This window comes from Tachyglossus aculeatus, chromosome 23 (assembly GCF_015852505.1).
Source record: "Tachyglossus aculeatus isolate mTacAcu1 chromosome 23, mTacAcu1.pri, whole genome shotgun sequence".
Lineage (NCBI taxonomy): Eukaryota > Metazoa > Chordata > Mammalia > Monotremata > Tachyglossidae > Tachyglossus > Tachyglossus aculeatus.
This window is the reverse complement of record NC_052088.1, coordinates 17,030,577-17,046,201: the sequence shown is the minus strand read 5'-3', so window position 1 is coordinate 17,046,201 and position 15,625 is coordinate 17,030,577. Positions and strand designations below refer to the sequence as shown.

General features: G+C 45.2%; 1 protein-coding gene and 1 long non-coding RNA gene across 5 annotated transcripts in view; one reads left to right on the top strand and one right to left on the bottom strand.

Annotated features, from left to right (window-relative positions):
- Window positions 1–15,625, top strand: part of LOC119944744 — an 82,007-nt gene that overhangs the window by 27,801 nt on the left and 38,581 nt on the right. The window lies entirely within an intron of this gene.
- The window catches only part of CKMT2 (creatine kinase, mitochondrial 2), a 35,016-nt gene that overhangs the window by 4,312 nt on the left and 15,079 nt on the right, over window positions 1–15,625 (bottom strand). For both annotated transcript variants that reach the window (XM_038765857.1, XM_038765858.1), the window contains exons 2-9: window positions 12,203–12,373; window positions 9,427–9,625; window positions 8,272–8,367; window positions 7,075–7,296; window positions 5,673–5,758; window positions 4,230–4,353; window positions 1,865–1,999; window positions 1,151–1,276 (exon numbers count right to left, since the gene is read on the bottom strand). In XM_038765857.1, coding sequence (XP_038621785.1) covers window positions 1,151–1,276; window positions 1,865–1,999; window positions 4,230–4,353; window positions 5,673–5,758; window positions 7,075–7,296; window positions 8,272–8,367; window positions 9,427–9,625; window positions 12,203–12,354 — 1,140 coding nt within the window. In that variant the 5' untranslated portion in view covers window positions 12,355–12,373. The remainder of the gene's footprint in view (window positions 1–1,150; window positions 1,277–1,864; window positions 2,000–4,229; window positions 4,354–5,672; window positions 5,759–7,074; window positions 7,297–8,271; window positions 8,368–9,426; window positions 9,626–12,202; window positions 12,374–15,625) is intronic.

Genomic DNA, 15,625 nt, shown 5'->3' with positions numbered 1-15,625 from the left:
CCCAAGTCACACAGCTGATGAGTGGTGGAGCTGGGATTTGAACCCATGACCTCTGACTCCAAAGCTCGGGCTCTTTCCACTGAGCCACGCTATCACTTTGCCTCTTTGGCTATATTTGCCAAATCAAATTCAGTTAGTCAGTAGTATTTATTTGAGTGTTTATTCTCTGCAGAGCACTGTAGTACTTAAACTAACCATGCAAGATGTCAAAGCGATTTTTGATTGACTGGAAATCTGAAGAAATGAGGAGCTAAGTTCTGGGAAATTCACCCTGAGAGACAAGTTGAGCCCGCAGTCTGAGTTGACAAACGCATCCTCTAACATCACAGTAGGAAACATGTAGTAGTACTTCAACACACTAGACCTTCTGTTGCCGAAAAAGCCTTGGAATGCATTTCCAAGAACAGTTATGTGATGGATAATAGTGTTTTTCAGAATTTCCTGGATTCTTTGGGCTCAGCTAGACTACAGTCATTCCCATTATATCTTTCTCAAGTACTTTTGAATTCAGAGCCCTTTCACTTTGAGGTAATGCTGCGAAGTTTATTTACCTTGACTTAAGCCTTTCCCTTCTCTCCCCAAAGTGTTTTGACTGACTCACTAAAGTGATTAAATACCATTTCACTTTAGCATTGATAATGGCAGGTCTGTTAGCACAAGGTGCCATTTTACCAAATAGGATGTGAATGATAACCTTTTTAAACATTGAGTATTCACTTATTCATAATTTTTTATTAGTAGAACATGTTTTATATTACTATTTGATCCTGCAGTAGTGTCATGCTGTTTAATCACTTTAAAAAATGCATGTCTATTGTTTTGTGGGTCAAGAGAATGTAGTAAACAATTCCCTTTATTTCCTGTGGGAAATTCTGCATGTTTAGTGCTCTTGTGCTTACCATTTGTGTTTTCATGGAAACAGATAAGAGCGCTAACTGGGATTTGGCAGTATATACTATTTTTGCCCTGTATAGATTTCTGGCCATCCCCATTTAAGAGAAATAATGCCTCACAAAAGTCTAGCATGAGCAACAAGAGGCTTCAGGAAGGATGCCCAAGGTTTGCAGGTAAGGGAGGTTGTAAGCTTGCCAACCCTTATTGCTCTCTTAGCACAACTTCAAAAACAAAAAATCCAAGAGAAACGCATTACCTCCGAACGTCCAATACGATCAATATTGGAGATATCATACACGTCTGCCACAGCTGCAGTGTCCACACCGCCTGTGCCACGCTTCTGAAGTCTCAGGTTCTCCAGGATCTTAGAAAAACGGGGGTCCTGGTGCAAGAGCGGATGGATAGCCATTTTTTCAAGAAGTTCAGTGGTCCACAGTCACTGATACCCCTAGTTTCCTTCCCCTACTTCAAATGCCAGTAGAGATGCTTCTGTGCCTTTTCTTTCTGGCTATTGCAGTGGCCCTGTTATTAATGCATTATTCATCTGGAAGTTTTGTTTTAATTAAGTAAAAGGTCATGTTTCCTTGCCGTTAGGTAAGCACGGTATTAAAGCATTCTGTATGCTGTTATGCAGGCAAGAGTTTGGGGTTTGTATTGCTTTTTAAAGTTATTCGTTTAAAATGGTATTAGTTAAGCTCTTCCGATGTGTCAGGCACTGTACTAAGCAGTGGGATAGATACTTCATTATAATAAATGATACACGTGGCACTCTTTCTGAGGAAAGCTTCTGAGATAGTGTAATCTTCACATTTCAGGTGAAGCAATTCTAAAAGTTTTAGGTGGAGGGTTATTTTCACCCTGGGTCGCTGTAGCAGTTGTTCACTCAGTTCTTTTTATAGCTCATCAAGTGAGGTGATCATGCCAGCAGCTGACACAAATCAAGGGTCAGGTCATGCCTTTGGTTCCATACCTTACTGAGCTTTGGGATTTTAACGTGGACTCCGGCACGTAATCCAGTTCCGAGGTTGGAAGGACAGGTCAGGACATAGCCTAGGCGCTCATTCCACATGAACTCCCAGCCCCGCCCTTGGATTAATTTTTCCACCTGTGGAGAGAAAACCATTGGACAGATTTCAGTGTGCAACACACTTCATGTTAAGGCAGTGAGTTCAGATCTGAAATGGCCACTTGGTGCTGGCAGTCATCACTTAAGGATGTTTTCGGTGAAAAAATAATACTACTCGGAGTGGGATATAAAATGGTAAAAGCCAGAGCACCTGAACAAAGTTTTGAAAGGAATTTTCATTCGTAGTCTACCTTCAGTGTTTTGGAAAGTTATCCTCACTTGAAGGTAGAAAACTATTATCTTCTTGTAATGAGAAAGGAAACTTGAGTACGAGTGGAATGGGTTATCCCAGGGAGAAGCATTGTGGCCTAGTGAATAATAATAATAATGATGGCATTTATTAAGTGCTTACTATGTGCAAAGCACTGTTCTAAGCGCTCACAGTCTTAATCCTCATTTTACAGATGAGGGAACTGAGGCACAGAGAAGTTAAGTGACCTGCCCAAAGTCACACAGCTGACAAATGGCAGAGCCGGGATTTGAACCCATGACCTGTGACTGCAAAGCCCGTGCTCTTTCCACTGAGCCATGCTGCTTCTCTATAGGGCATAGGCCTCGGAGTCAGCAACCTGGGTTCTGCTCCCAGCTGTACCACTAATCTGCTGGGTGGCCTTGGGCAAGTCACTTCACTTCTCTGTGCCTAAATTGCCTTATCTGTGAAATGGGGATTAAGATTATGAGCCCCAAATGGGATATGGACTGTGTCCAATCTGATTATCTTGTGTCTACCCCAGTGCTCAATACAATGCCTGACACATTGTAAGCGCTTAACAAATACCATTTTTTACCAAAAAAAAAAAAAAAGGCAGAGACCGCAGGATGTCAAGGCCCAGGTTACCTGGTTCATGTGTGAACTTCTTTTTAGATTGGCAAGTAGCGAGAAAGTGGGGGAAAAAGATGGTCATACAGATTTACTGTTTTCCTCCAAAATAAATCACCAAACAAATGTGATACCACTCAATTTGGTGATCTGCAGAAGCAACATCTGGAGTGGAGTGGCTCCACACTGTCTCGAAACTTTCTCATAATGCTGGACCACCAGAGGCTCTGAGGGATCACCTGATCCATCTCCCTGCTTCCAGTCATCCCAGACTGATGAGAATCCCACCATTCATTTATTCAGTCATATTTATTGAGCGCTTACTGTGTGAGAGCACTGTACTAAGCTCTTGAAAGAGTACAGTATAACAATAAACACATGCCCTGCCCTCAACAGGCTTACAGTCTGGTGGTGGTGGGGAGTCCTTTAACCCCCCTGACCAAAGCTCAGAAGAAGGCTCCCTCTGAAATACGCCCTTGTGTTCTGGCCAAAACCTAGGTTGAAAGCACACATTCTGGAACTGCGGTCAAAAATCAAGCTGCTAATTGACAAATACATTTTGTTGACCATTTTAAGGATGGAGCTGGACTAAGTTAGGGTTTGATTATTTGTTTGGTAGATAATTGCGTTCCTTAGCCTCTGGTGGCTTGACTTTTTTTTAAAAAATGGTATTTGTTAAGCACTTCCTATGTGCCAGGCACTGTACTGAGGTCTTGGGTAGATATAAGCTAATCACGTTGGGCACAGTCCATGTCCCACATGGGGCTCACAGTCTTAACCCCCATTTTGCAGGTGAGGTAACTGAGGCATAGAGAAGTTAAATGACTTGACCAAGATCACACAGCAGACGCGGTGCATCTGGGATTAGAACTCAGGTCCTTCTAACTGCCAGGCTCATGCTCTCTTCACATCACTAGTTAGAGCCTCCATTCTAGTATTCACCTTCCCTTACTATCAGGATGTTGGACAGCTGGGGAACCTCTCCATTCCAGAGGCGAAAAAACTGTAAATTTGTCCAACGATCTTTTTTTTTCCACTTTCTCATCATCCACCAGTCTAAAAATAAGATGTTATGATGAAAATGCATGTTTTGCCTTATCTTTCTTATGATGTGTTCAGGGTTGGACTAGCCTAATGAGAAAAAGGCATATATCCTGTGGAGTGGAGGAGGGGAGCGTAGAGGGAGGGAGAAAGCAATCTGAGCTCAGTTTCCTTTTATTGGAAAATTTAGATATTATTGTGGTTGTTGTTATTATTAATTATTATTATATATCCTTGCCCTTGAGCCCCCAACTCAAAGGCCTGGCAACATGAAGGTTTGCCCAACCTGTAGGACTGAGTTAATGCTCACTGAAGGAATTCAAACCATTTAAGTGTTTAACTTGGTACCTCTTTTAATCCACGGCAGAATCGCTCAAACACTCGCTTCATATTGCCCCCCTTTTCCATAGAGATCACCCTGGTGTGGTCTTCCTCATTAATCCAGATGAGAAAGGTCTTGTCATAGTTGTGCCTGGTGAAGAAAGGAAGTAAAATGGAATTGGTGGGGGTTTTAGGTTGTATATATATACGAGAAATAATCCTTCATGAACTGTTTCACTATCCTCAGCTCCCTGGTTGCCTCATTTCAAAATAGTCCTTTCCTGGAAGTCTCTAGTTTTTCTTCATTCGGCCTGGATAAGAACCACAAAGTACCCTTCCCTTGAGAGGGCTGAGGAGAAGAGTTCTGGGATTTCATCCCCCCAATTGACAGGAACACAGTCTCCCAGGGGCCTCCCATCCAAGTGACAATAACTCCTGACTGTGATCACAGTGAGCTCCCCTAGAAAGCCCGTTTCCTCTTAATGTTCATCTTCTCACCAGCACAGTCCAAAGCTTGTGCCACTAATAGGGAAAAGAGAAAGAGTACTTAGCGGAAGTTTTTGAAAACCTTATCTTTTGAACGCAGTGTGTTTGGGATAGAGGGAATCAGAAAATATGCACCACCTGGCTCATAATAATTGTGGTTTTTGTTCCGTGCTTACTATGTGCCAAGCACTCTATTAAGTGCTGGGGTAGATATAAAGTAATCAGGTCCCACATGGGGCTCACAGTCTAAATAAGAGGGAGCGCAGGTATTGAATCCCCATTTTTCAGATGAGGGAACAGAGCCACAGAGAGGTAAAGTGACTTGCCAGTAGACACACAGCAGACAAGGAGTGGAGCTAGGATTAGAACCCAGTCCCGCGATTCCCAGGCCCATACTCTGTCCACTAGGCCATGCTGCTTCCCTATAGCACAGCCCTGGAAGTCAAATCATTGCGCTTGAAGAAAGTGAGTAGTGACTTAAAATTAAAGTTTCCAGCTAGTAGGAACTTTTCTACTTTTCAAGGCTAGTTTGGAAAAGGCGGGGTTTCGTACTGGCCTTCAGCCAAACTCGGTGTATTCTTTGTTTTAGTTTTAACACCCTTCCTTATACTGCCCTGCCTGGCTTCATTCATCAAAAAAAGATCAGGGGGTTCAAATTTCATAAAACCCTCGAGTTTGATTCAGTTTGCTGTCTAAACTGTTTTTCACCCCAAATGTAAGTGTATTTTTCTCACACAAAATATTTGCAAAATTCAAATCTGCTTCCTTCGCTTTGTAGGTTCACACCAATCGTGCATACATATATACACTCGCTCTTGGGTGCGCTTGCTCAAGCAGGCCATGTTTTCTTTTTAGCCTAATTTAACTTAAGCTGAGCATGCTGTCAACTGCAGGACATAGCATTTGCAGGGTTAGGTCAAGCCAGGTGATCTGTACAAAGATCTTTTGCACACAATGCAAATATCTGTACTTTATGCACCATACCAGATTCCTCTGGCATCTGGCCAGTCACGAGCCATCCCAGCACACGTTAGCAAAGGGGACACTGGTTTATCAAATAGAAAATGATCCTGGAAGCCAAAATGCACAAATGAGAAAGAAAGACCGCTAAGTTAAAGCAGGAGACTAAATGCTGCTCACCATGTTTGAAAGTGTTTTTTGGTTTGTTTGGGAGTTTTTTTAATGGTATTTGTTAGGCACTCACTGTGTGCCAAGCACTGTACTAAATGCTTTCGTAGATACTGGATAATCAGGTTGGACATAGCCTGTGTCCCATGTAGAGCTCACAGTCTTAACCCCCATTTTAAAGATGAGATAACTGAGGTGCAGAGAAGTTGTGACCTACCCAAGGTCACACAGCAGACAAGTGGCAGAGCTGAGAGTAGAACCCAGGTCCTCTGATTTCTGCTAGGTCACACTGCTTCTCATGCTTAGGAAATATAGTCCTGTAACCTGTAAGCTCCCTGTGGGCAGGGATCAGGTCTGCCAACTCTATTATATTGTATTTTTCCAAGTGCTTAGTACAGTGGTCTGCACACGGTAAGTAGCATAATAAATACCATTGATTGAAAGTCTGTTTCTCATTTCCAATAATCAGGGCCAAGGAAGAAAGCAGACAATAGGAGTTTGGTGGTTCCTTGTTGATAGACTGAAATCGGCATTCTCAGACTGCCCTTGCCCAGAGATTGCAAATCAATCTATCAATCCTTGGTATTTATTGAGCATTTACACTCTACTGTGCACTTGGGAGAGTAAAGATATCCCCTCTAGACTGTAAGCTGCTCCCTGGGTTTACTTAGCAGCCCTGGAATTTTTGTGCTCAACCCCATATCCTGCTCCATAAACCATCTCCTGTTTTAGGATGTGCGATGCTATCTTCTCCCAGCCTCTCTCCCTGCAGCCTGAATGGCAGGATTTCTGTTTGGGAAGCGAGAAAGTCGGTTATTGTTTCCGATCTCTTTGATGTAACAAGTTTTAGGCTCTCTAGTGTGCCAGAGGAACTCCACAGCTAGATATTTTCTTTATGTTTAAAGTAAACATGGACACATTTTTTGGTTTCCAAATGTGCCCTGGATTTTTGGCCCAGACTTCTTCAAGAGCATAGTTTCGTGACTAGATGGTAAAGCCTCAGAATTTAAAATGGCATTTTCCTCCCCCCACCTCAGACTCAGCCAGTGTCACATATGAGAGAAAAAGCCAAGACTCTGAAGATTTTCACTCCGAGAATGTGAGCCGGAGTGGCACCTCTCCCCCCACCCGTAGACCAACTGCTTTTCCTTGGGGCTGCTGGCCAGTCACTCCAGTATCGGGGCTGGAAAGTCAGGTACAAAGAGGAATTATGGTAGAAGCCTGAATCCAGCACCCCCTGCCCCCCACAGTTACTCACATCAATAAGTTGCTGTTGGTCGTGCTCGGTCATTTCTGTCAATTTGTAATACTTCCCAGCCAGGTCGCCCTTCAGCCCCTCCAGGGCTGTGATGGCAACATTTTCTACCTCTCTTCTCTCGGCCCGGGTGCACGCTGGGGGCAGGCTTAAGCCCCGGATGCTGCGACCGGTGCGGACCCGAGAGGACAGGACATAGCGCTCGTCAAACTGCCCATGGGTGATCTGAAAGAGGAGAGAGTAAAACCCGCCCGCACACTCATTCACCACACACAGGCCTGCAGACTACGTTTCTAAGTTAGTGAAACTGCCCCTTTGATGCCTGACTCCCCTCTTCCGCAGAATTGTAGCGGGACCCAAAGACCAAGAGTTTCCAGCGAGAATCTGAAAAGCACTAGGATCCATTAGGCAGCAGGACCACCAGGGATTATTTAGACCACGGGAGAGCAGCTGCACCCCTGGAAAGTTCTAATGTTCCTGGTCTCAGGCTCCCCACCTCCAGTTTTCACCCCGTGCCGCAACACAGATATCTTAATGAAGCATCACTGAGCCCACATCTCCTCAAAACCTTCCACTGGTCCCCAGTGGCCCTTTGCACCAAAGAAAAACTCTTCATAACTGGCTTCTCCTCCATCTGGCCTCATTTTACCTATCTCCTTTCTTCACCTGCTGTTCCCCAACCCCTGTCTTTGCCTCTCCCAAGCGAAAGTTCTAGCAGCGCCTTGTTCTCAGCTCGCCTACCCCCATCCCCTTGCTCAGTGTGTTCCCTCCCTCCCTCCCCACATCAGACAGACCTCAGATCTCCCTGAATTCAAATCCCTCCTCAAATCCCACCTCCTCCTCCTCCAGTTAATTTCCCAACACCCTGAGCTGTATCATCCCTTCCGCCATCTCTAGCACTTATTTATTTTCACCCTCCTTGGCCCTCATGAATATATGTTCGCTCGGTGTATTTGTTTTGACTACTCCAGTTGAAAAATATTTTTATGTTTATTTCCCCCATTATAGTGTAATCTCCTTGTGCTTAGGGAACATGTCACTTCAACCTTCTTGCTTCACAAATGCCTTGTTCAGTGGACAACACCCAGGGGATGCTTAATAAATAGTACACTGTGGACTTGCTGCTTAGAATGGGATCCTTTAAACCCAGCTCTGGATCGGTGGGAAGTTGGGAACTAGAGGCTAGAGATGGAATCGTACCTTGGTTGCATCGAGGTCAGTGTAGTGTTTCATCACTTTTGGGTCATAGCCATTGTGCCTCAGCTTAATGACTGGATCAAAGAGGTCAGCAAACACCTGGAGGAGTGGAAGGCACAGTGATTCCCTTGAAGATAGTTCATTCCTCCTTTTCGCCCCAATACAAGGGCTAAACCAAATAATGAGTTATAAAACTAGTGTAGAGGAATTCTTCCCCTGGTGTCAGTTTGAAGAAAAGTGGATCCTGGGTTTCTTTTCTGGTAATGAGACTGTAGGTGCATCTGGTTAAGAGAGCGACTCTATTAGGGAGGGAATGAGGTTTTAAAACGTTAAATAATACATCAGGTGCATATTAGATGTGCTCCTTATGAGCTGAATATCGCCTGGACATTGAGGCCTCAAGGGCGACTCATCACATCCTCCTGGATATCCTGAATGAGAAAGTGCTGTATATGGGTACCTGAGGAAAGGCACTTGTTTTCTTGCCCTTTGAGAGGGCAGTCTGATTTCGGGGGTTTCTGGATGATGGGGAAAGCCCAGTCCAACAGTTGAGGTTGAATTTATACGCTGCCTAAACTCAACCAGATCCCAGAATCTCCCTGCTGCCCTCCAATCCGTAGCTCCGACTGGGGTCTTGTTGTTGATATTGTTGAAATGCGAATGAAAAAACCTCAAAGCCAGGACTCCAGCTGATTGGGAGGAGCATCTCATAACTTTGAAAGCGCAATTATACCTGCAGAACTTCTCAACAACCAACACTTCCATTCAGATCAGCTTTTGGGCTCTAACACATCTACTCTTCTCCATTGCTTGTGTTTTGAGGCGAGCTCACTCACACCTATCACGTGACGCAGTTTGCAGCTAGGGATGAGAGAGTCTTCAGCAAATAAAGTGTGTTCTTGGGGAAACTGCACGGGAGCTTTGTGAATGGGCCAGCCTGTCGTGGTTCCCTTTCATGATACCAGTCTCTGAGCCCCTTAAAGAAGCAGACATTGGGGTTATCTGCCAGAATCGCTCTGTAGAAACCCATTGTATCTCCATCCTCTGGGATGCCAGTTTCAAGAAAGACGGACCCTTTCCTATCTAGCTTGTAGAAAGATTTCCATCTGTTTCTATCTGGTTTGGCAGCCAAACCCAAAGGGATTCAGGGGGCTTCACCTCATACGACTCCTCGTCCCCAGCCACCATGCCGACAGTTTTGATGAAGGGATGGCCGGGGTTGTCCACGCCAGTCTGGATGCACTGGTCCAGGGTGTAGCCGTTAGGCGTCGCCTTGTCCCGGAGCTTGGCGTAGATGGCTGGCGTGAGACACTCAGCCATGCAGTTGTTATGTTTGCGTAGGTCCGGGAAGTCCGCACTGCAGGACAGCAGAGACAGAGTTGTGTCAGGCGACATTCGAAGGCACATTTTTGATTCAGATGGTTCTTGGACAAGAAGAGAGCCAGGGCGGGCTGCTTGGAGAAGCAGTGTGGCTTAGTGGAAAGACCATGGGATTGGGAGTCAGAGGTCTCCCTCTGCCACTCCTGCCATTCTACTGAAATATCAATGCCAGAAGGTCAAAAGGCCTTTTTTTTTTTTTTGCCCAACTGGTTGGAAAGTTCAGTCCGATCTCGCTTGCCTTCTGATTCATGTCACTTACACAGCTGTGGGTTCTAATCCTGACTCCTCCACTTGTCAGCTGTGTGACTTTGGGCAAGTCACTTAACTTCTCTATGCCTGTTACCGCATCTGTAAAATGGGGATTGAGACTGTGAGCCCCACGTGGGACAACCTGGTTACCTTGTATCCACCCCAGCGCTTATAACAGTGTTTGGCACATACTAAGCGCTTAACAAATATCATCATCATCATTATTATTATTATTATTTAACAGCAGCAATTGCATTGAACACCACTGGGCCACTCAACTGCTGGGGCTCAGCGGAAATGAATTAAGCTGACAATCCAGAGCCCGCTGTTGGGGAAAGGAAGCTGCGAGTGCCCCTCTTAAGAGAGAATAGCTTATGTCTTTTATCCACCCCAGAGCCCAGTTCAGTGCTCGGCCTAGAGTAAACACTTAATAATGATGGTATTCATTAAGTGCTTACTATGTGCAAAGCACTGTTTTAAGCGCCAGTGGGGATACAAAGTGATCAAGTTGTCCCACGTGGGGTTCACAGTCGTAATCCCTATTTTACAGATGAGGGAACTGAGGCACAGAGAAGTGAAGTGACTTGCCCAGAGTCACGCAGCTGACAAGTGGTGGAGCCGGGATTAGAACCCATGACCTCTGACTCCCAAGCCCGTGCTCTTTCCACTGAGCCACGCTGCTTCTAACAAACAACAAATATTATTATTATTATTCTTACCAGAAGGCAAAGTAAAAGTATAGAAATTACAGCAGCACCACGCAGGCTGCTCTTCATCTTTTGTAAATGCATTTTAAATAAACCGAAAGGGCTAAGGTCCTAGTCTTGTTCCTCATACTTGAACTGTGAGGAAATCCAGTAGCTGGTGGAGCTATACTTTCTCTCCTCCCTGCTTCTGCAGGAGGACAGAATCAGCCAGACGGCATCAAAAACTGACCTGCACATTTTTTCTCAAGATGCGTTGTCACCCGGAACAGATGTTGAGGTTAGGTTCTGAGTCCGGGAAATTTTCTGATTACATTTTATGTGATGGTTGCTCGTTTTCTTTTCCCCAAGCGCTTAGTGCAGTGCATTGCCCACAGTATGGTGCTCAGTAAATGCTTTTGACAGTAGTGATGGATGAGACAAGGGAAAACAAGTAGTGAAAGGAGCTGGGAGTTTGTCATTTTGAAAAAGGAAAGTTAACACCTTCCACCTGGCCAGGCTTGTTTTCAACCTAATGACAGGAGACTGGTAACAAACCCTGTTCATTGTAATTCACCAAAGGTCCCTGTGAACCCTGGCTCAAGCTAATCAGGACAGAGCAAAGGGTCATTGGGATTCCTTTCCCTGTCTTGTTAGGGGTCCAGGCAGACGTAGGGGTCTTCCCTGGGCAGGGGCCTTCGGAAAAGGAAGGCTCACTCACACAGTCCTCTGCCGTGCTGCCAGCCTTCCTGGGTTTCAGAGCTGCCCAGAGACTCCTCCCCAGCCCGGTATCTGGCTACAGAGGAAACAGAAGAAACTCTGGACAAACCCAAAATGGCATCTGGGGAAAAGCAAGCTTCCAGGGATGAGCCCAGAGACACAGGCAGTGCAGCATTGTGGGGGGGGGGGGGTGGGGTTGTTTGTGTGTGTGTGCGTGCTCACGCACGCTAGCCCATTTCCTGCCCTCCCTTTTCGGTGCCTGCTTCCACACCAATGCCTTACCCAATACTGTAGTCAATCTGGACCACAATGTGTTTCCAGACAAACTTTGCTGGGAGCAGGGTTGAAGTCTCTCATTCCCTTTTTCCCAGCAGAGCAGACACTGCTTGTTTTCCCTTGTCTCAAAATAATAATAATAATAGTAATAATTGTGGTATTAAACAATTCCTACGTGCCAGGCACTGTTCTAGGTGCTGGGGGAGATAGAGGATGATGGGGTTGGACACAGTCACTGGCCCTCATGGGGCTCACAGTCTTAATCCCCATTTTACAGATGAGCTAACTGAGGCACAGAGAAGTTAAGTGATTTGCCCAAGGTCATACAAACGGCCGAGCTGGGACTAAGAACCCAGGTCCTTTAGACTCCCAGGCCTGTGCTGTATTCACTGGGCCATGCTGTTTCTCCGTTTATTGAGGGCCTTATTGGGCGCCTTCCAACATCATGTCCCTGACTGATGTCCTGACAGTGCTGCTCATGGATATATTTAAACTTGGAATGAATTCGGGGACAAGGAGAAGCAGGTAACATGTATTCTTCAGCTCCCCGATTCTCCCCGCTTGAGCACTAAGGAAACCGATCTCTGGCTATTGCTCGGGATGGTTTTTAAGCAGAGAGGACTTACCTTGCAGGAAAAAGCTTAGGCTTTTCATAAGCCCCGGCACTCAGATTCTGCTGATTGAGTAGGTAACCGGTCGTTAGAGCACCCGTGCCAAGGGTGGCCAACAGTGCAGATGCGCTGCGGCCAGTGAGGAACCGAGAGAAGGCACTGGTCATCCTTCTTCTTTGGGATTGTCTGGAAAGCAAAGCAGCTTGATGAGCTAACTGCCTCATATGCCTGCGGATCCAAATGTGCCAGATAAACTGAACTATTTGAATATTCTCAAAAAGCTTCATTAGCAGCATTTGGGAGTCGTCATCAAATGGCATAACAGGGTCGCTAACTGTGAGCTCTTAGAATGCAGTCAGCTCACCAGCATTGAGGCAGTGCTTATCACAGCCTTGCCTCACTGGGAAGAGCATAAAAAAAGATTCAAAAGCATAACTGAAGGTAAGGGCCCAAAGGAAGGAGGACAGAAAGAATATTTTAACCACCTGTGAATTACAACCTCAGATTATTGCAACAAAGCCATAGATTGCAAGGAGGAAGCATCAGGTCCACCTACCAATCGTATTTGAGCGCTTACTGTGTGCAGAGCACTCCACTAAGTGCTTGAGAGAAAATACAGAATAACAGAGTTTGTAGTCTTGTTCCGTGCCCACAGTGAGCTTACAGTCTAGAGATGGAGGCAGACATGAATATAAATAAATATAGATATGTACATAATAATAATGATGATGGTATTTAAGTGCTTACTATATGCCAAGCACTGTTCTAAGCACTGGGGGAAGATACAAGGTTATCAGGTTGTCCCAGGTGGGGCGCTCAGTCTAAATCCCCATTTTAAAGATGAGGTAACTGTGACTTGCCCAGAGTCACACAGCTGACAAGTGGAGTCAGGATTAGAACCCACGACCTGTGACTCTCAAGCCCGTGCTTTTTCCACAAAGCCGCGCTGCTTCTCTAAGTGCTTCATAAGTGCTGTGGGGCTGAGGGAGGGAAGGAGCAAATCCAAGGGCAAAGGTGATGCAGAAGGGAGTGAGAGAAGATAAAACGAGGGCTTAGTTAGGGAAGGCCTCATGGAGAAGATGTGTCTTCAACGTGACTTTGAAGGTTGGGACAGTAATTGTCTGTCAGATATGAAGAGGGAGGGCATTCCAGGCTAGAGACAGAACCTGGGCGAGAGGCCGGCGGTGAGATAGAAGGATCGAGGTACAATGAGTAAGTTGGCATCGGAGGAGTGAGGGTGCGGGCTTGGTTATGGTGAAAGAGCAGCGACTTAAGGAAGGAGGGGGTAAGGTGACTGAGTGATTTAAAGGAGTTTCTGTTTGATGCGGAGGTGGATTGGCAACCACTGGAGGTTCTTGAGGCGTGGGGAAACACGGGCTGAACGTTTTTGTGGGAAAATGATCCAGATGGCAAGGTGAAGTATGGACTGGAGCGAGGAGAGAAATGAGGCTGGGAGGTCCGCAAGGAGGTTGATACAGTAATCAAGGCGGGATAGGACAAATGCTTGGATTAATGTGACCGAGCCCGACGATTCTTTTATTCATTCATTCATTCAGTCGTATTTATTGAGCGCTTAGTGCAGAGCACTGGACTAAGCACTTGGGAAGTCCAAGTTGGCAACATATAGAGTCGGTCCCTACCCAACAGTGGGGTCACAGTCTAGAAGGGGGAGACAGACAACAAAACAAAACATACTAACAAAATAAAATAAATAGAATAAATATGTACAAATAAAATAAATAGAATAATAAATACATACAAACATATATACATTCATTCATTCAATCGTATTTATTGAGCGCTTACTGTGTGCAGAGCACTGGACTAAGTGCTTGGGAAGTCCAAGTTGGCAACATATAGAGACGGTCCCTACCCAACAGTGGGCTCGCAGTCTAGAAGGGGGAGACAGACAACAAAACAAAACATACTAACAAAATAAAATAAATAGAATAAATATGTACAAATAAAATAGCGTAATAAATACGTGCAAACATATATACATTCATTCATTCAATCGTATTTATTGAGCACTTACTGTGTGCAGAGCACTGGACTAAGCGCTTGGGAAGTCCAAGTTGGCAACATATAGAGACGGTCCCTACCCAACAGTGGGCTCACGGTCTAGAAGGGGGAGACAGACAACAAAACAAAACATACTAATAAAATAAAATAGAATAAATATGTAGAAATAAAATAAATAGAGCAATAAATACATACAAATATATATACAGGTGGTGGGAGGGGAAGGAGGTAAGGCGGGGGGGATGGAGAGGGGGCGGTGGAGGAGAGGAAGGAGGGGGCTCAGTCTGGGAAGAGACGTCAGTCTAGAGCAGAGATGTCGGGAAGATCAAACTAGCTAGCAAGAAGAAGGATTAAAGACATTCCAGACACTGCGAACAGCAAGAGCGACAGTGCAGCAGTGGGTGACCCTTGTGTGGAAGGGATTTTGATTCACCTGTTCCTCGTTTTTGTTACACCCACACACACTGAAGAATCTCTTCAAACCTGAAGATCAGATTCTTTCTTTCTCTCTTTCTGTCTGTCTGTCTCTCTCTCTCTCTCTCTCTCTGTCACCCACACATCATATGTAACAGCAATACATAAAGAAGCAGCGTGGCTCAATGGAAAGAGCACGGGCTTTGGAGTCAGAGGTCATGGGTTTGAATGCCGACTCCGCCACATGTCTGCTGTGTAACCTTGGGCAAGTGACTTAACTTCTCTGAGCCTCAGTTACCTCATCTGTAAAATGGGGATGAAGACTGTGAGCCCCATGTAGGACAACTTGATCACCTTGTATTCCCCCCCACAGCGGTTAGAACAGTGCTTTGCACATGGTAAGCGCTTAACAAATACCACCATTATTATTAACTCAAAGTATATGCAGTGATATAGTAAGAAGTAGATGTACTTACAGCCTCTTTTGCCATTCATCATAAAATTTCAGCTAAGCGTCTGTACCCATTTAGCTAAAAATATGAAATAATCTTTGGAAAACAACTTTTCCTTTCCTGCCCTTGCTGTTGTTTGATGACGACAAATCAAAGCTCCCCATTTGGGCATAACCATTCAGCCTCCCAAGGGCGTCAGTGAAAGGACAGGTATGCCCCATGATACAGCCAGGTTGTGGCTGTGAAAACGTGGCTGTGTCGTAGAAAACCTCTTTCAATAGATTTACATGTAATTAGCTAGGTTCTTTTCTAGATCTAGCCTCAACATAATGATAATAATAATAATGATATTTTTTAAGCGCTTACTGTATGTCAAGCACTGTTCCAAACGCTGGGGTGGATACAAGTTAATCAGGTTGGACAAAGTCCCTGTCCCACATGGGGCTCATAGTCTTAGTCCCCATTTTCCAGGTGAAGTAACCGAGGCACAGAAAAGTGAAGTGATTTGCCCATGGTCACACAGCAGACAAGTGGCAGAGCTGGAATTAGA